This window comes from Apaloderma vittatum, unplaced genomic scaffold (genome assembly GCF_000703405.1).
Source record: "Apaloderma vittatum isolate BGI_N311 unplaced genomic scaffold, ASM70340v1 scaffold41124, whole genome shotgun sequence".
Taxonomy (NCBI): Eukaryota; Metazoa; Chordata; class Aves; order Trogoniformes; family Trogonidae; genus Apaloderma; species Apaloderma vittatum.
The window spans coordinates 1-2241 of NW_009712851.1; the positions used below are offsets into that span (position 1 = coordinate 1).

At 53.3% G+C, this 2241-nt stretch overlaps 1 protein-coding gene across 1 annotated transcript in view; it reads left to right on the forward strand.

The window, feature by feature from the left end:
- Positions 1 to 1107: 1107 nt before the first annotated feature.
- The window catches only part of LOC104272985 (MOB kinase activator 1A-like), a gene marked incomplete at both ends in the record, with an annotated part of 2084 nt that continues 950 nt past the window's right edge, over positions 1108 to 2241 (forward strand). Inside the window, 2 exons of the mRNA XM_009868123.1 lie at positions 1108 to 1274; positions 2066 to 2159. Coding sequence (XP_009866425.1) covers positions 1108 to 1274; positions 2066 to 2159 — 261 coding nt within the window. The remainder of the gene's footprint in view (positions 1275 to 2065; positions 2160 to 2241) is intronic.

Sequence of the window (2241 nt, forward strand, 5' to 3'; positions counted from 1 at the left end):
GGGGAGCACCCCTGTTGGGTGAGGGTGTGTCTGAGGGGGCAGCCTTAGAGGGAAGGTTCTGGGGAGGGGTTGTCTTGGGAGGGTTAATCCCTCCCTGGTGCGGAGAATTTGCAGGGGCTGGTCTTCCAGGGGAACTGGGCGAGACCCTGAGGTCTGTTAATTCAGGCAGAAAACATAAAAAATGCATTTTTAAGGGGCTGCAGGGGTACCTGCATCCTAGACATGAAGACTTGTAAATCATGAGAGGATTTCTGGATCTTAAAGGTGCCGTGAGTGAGGACCAGAGGAATTTTGTGGTGTAGGAACGGGCTCTTAGGGCTGGTGATGGGCTGGGACCCTCTCCCTAGGGGCAGCGACGCAGGCCTGCGTTTCAGCCGTAGCGGGAGGCAGCAGCTTGGTTTGAGCGAGGTGGATCTCAAGTTCTTTTTATTTCTGCGACGAGCTTCGCCCATAAACGCCGTGCGGAGCCGTAAGGCTGTGCCAGGAAGCTGCCGTGAGGCTCATGCCAGCCGGAGCCTGAAAATTAGTGTTTTGTGGTTGAGAGATATCGAAATTCATCCAGTTTTTGGCAGCACTGGCTATTTGGGGAGAGGGTGGAGGTGGGCTATTTGGGGGGAGGCTGCAGTACTGCCGGCCTCACCACGGGACGGGGAGTGATGGCTGAGCACGGAAGGCAAGATTACGGTGACGATTTGCATTTCAAGGCTATTAAGTCGCTTTTTTTGAGCGATATTTTTTCTGATATTGGCTGCTGTCAAACTGCCCAGGCAGCAGCAGGCAGTCGGCTGGTCGTTTCCTTCCCCTACGGCAGAGTTACGTGGGTTTTTCTTTCCGTGATGGAAAGCAACTGTTGCTGGATGATTCTTTGGGCCTCTGCGCCGAATGTCTGTGATATATAAAAAGGGGGAAGCGGGCGGCTTTTTTTGTGACGCTGTCAGAAACGCTTTGGTTTGCAGCAGGATCTCTTCACCCCGACAGCGGGGGAAAGGGGGAAGGACCGGCATCGCCCCGGTTAAATGTGCCGCGTGGCAAGAGGTGTTGCGGGAGACGTTTCTGGGAAGGGAACGCTGTCAAAGGCCTCACTGGAAATGTTTCCTCTCTCATCAGTGGGAGTCGATCTTCGAAAACATTCAAACCCAAGAAGAACATTCCCGAAGGCTCCCATCAGTACGAACTCCTGAAACATGCCGAAGCGACTCTGGGCAGCGGTAACCTAAGACAAGCGGTGATGCTGCCGGAGGGAGAGGACCTCAACGAGTGGATCGCGGTGAACAGTAAGTCCTGTGAAAGAGAGATCCGCCCGAGCGTACAAGACCAAAAAATCTCTGAGTTTCATCCTTACAAGAACCTAAAAATTCCCAAAATGAAATTTTTATCCTAGTAACTGGGATAAATCTCAAGTGAGCGGTGTGACGTGCTGCCCGCAAACGGGGCGATGAGCTCCGGAAGCGTGCAAAAAGCGAGAAAGAAACCCGCGCAGGTGTGGTTTCGGGGTGGGTTTTCTTGAGTTCAGGCTCACAAAAAAAAAGCAGTCGGGTTATTCTTGTCCTCAGGAGTTAGCTCTGAGTAGCGATGTCTGGAATTACCAGCTGCAAAATTGGTGACGGCCAGTAACCCGGGGAAAAACCCACTGAACTCCAGGTTTGAACTCCCCTTCGCCAGTCTTGAACTTCTGGGTTGTTTGGAGGAGGAAAAAGTAGTTTTGAGCAGTGGAAGGCAGCGAGTCAGGCCACAGGTGTTCAACCTGAGGAAGGTCTCTGCTGTATTATCGAAATCAATGTGGTTTTTGAGGCATTGTCACTTTTTAAAGGTGCCTGGAACCTAAAGCAGTCGCTTCCAAGCCGTGGGGGGGCTAAAGTGGAGCTTCGTGCTGTACAATCAGTTCAGGGCAGCAGCCAGAGGGTGAAAAACTGACAGAGCGACTCAGATATCGAGGCGGTCGACAAGTCGGTTGTGCTGTGGGTTTGGTGGCACGTTCCCGTCAGCTGTCCAAGAGAAAAAAAACCAAAGCTCTGGTCCGCTCTGCGTTTCCTCTTCGACTAAATTCGATGCGTTTCCTTTCCAGCGGTGGATTTCTTCAACCAAATCAACATGCTGTACGGGACCATCACGGAGTTCTGCACGGAGGCCAGCTGTCCCGTCATGTCCGCGGGACCGCGGTGAGGACGTTTGCCGGCCTCTACACATGCGATTTCACCGGGGGGGAAGCGGGCGGGCGCGCGGGCTGCTCAGGCATGCGTA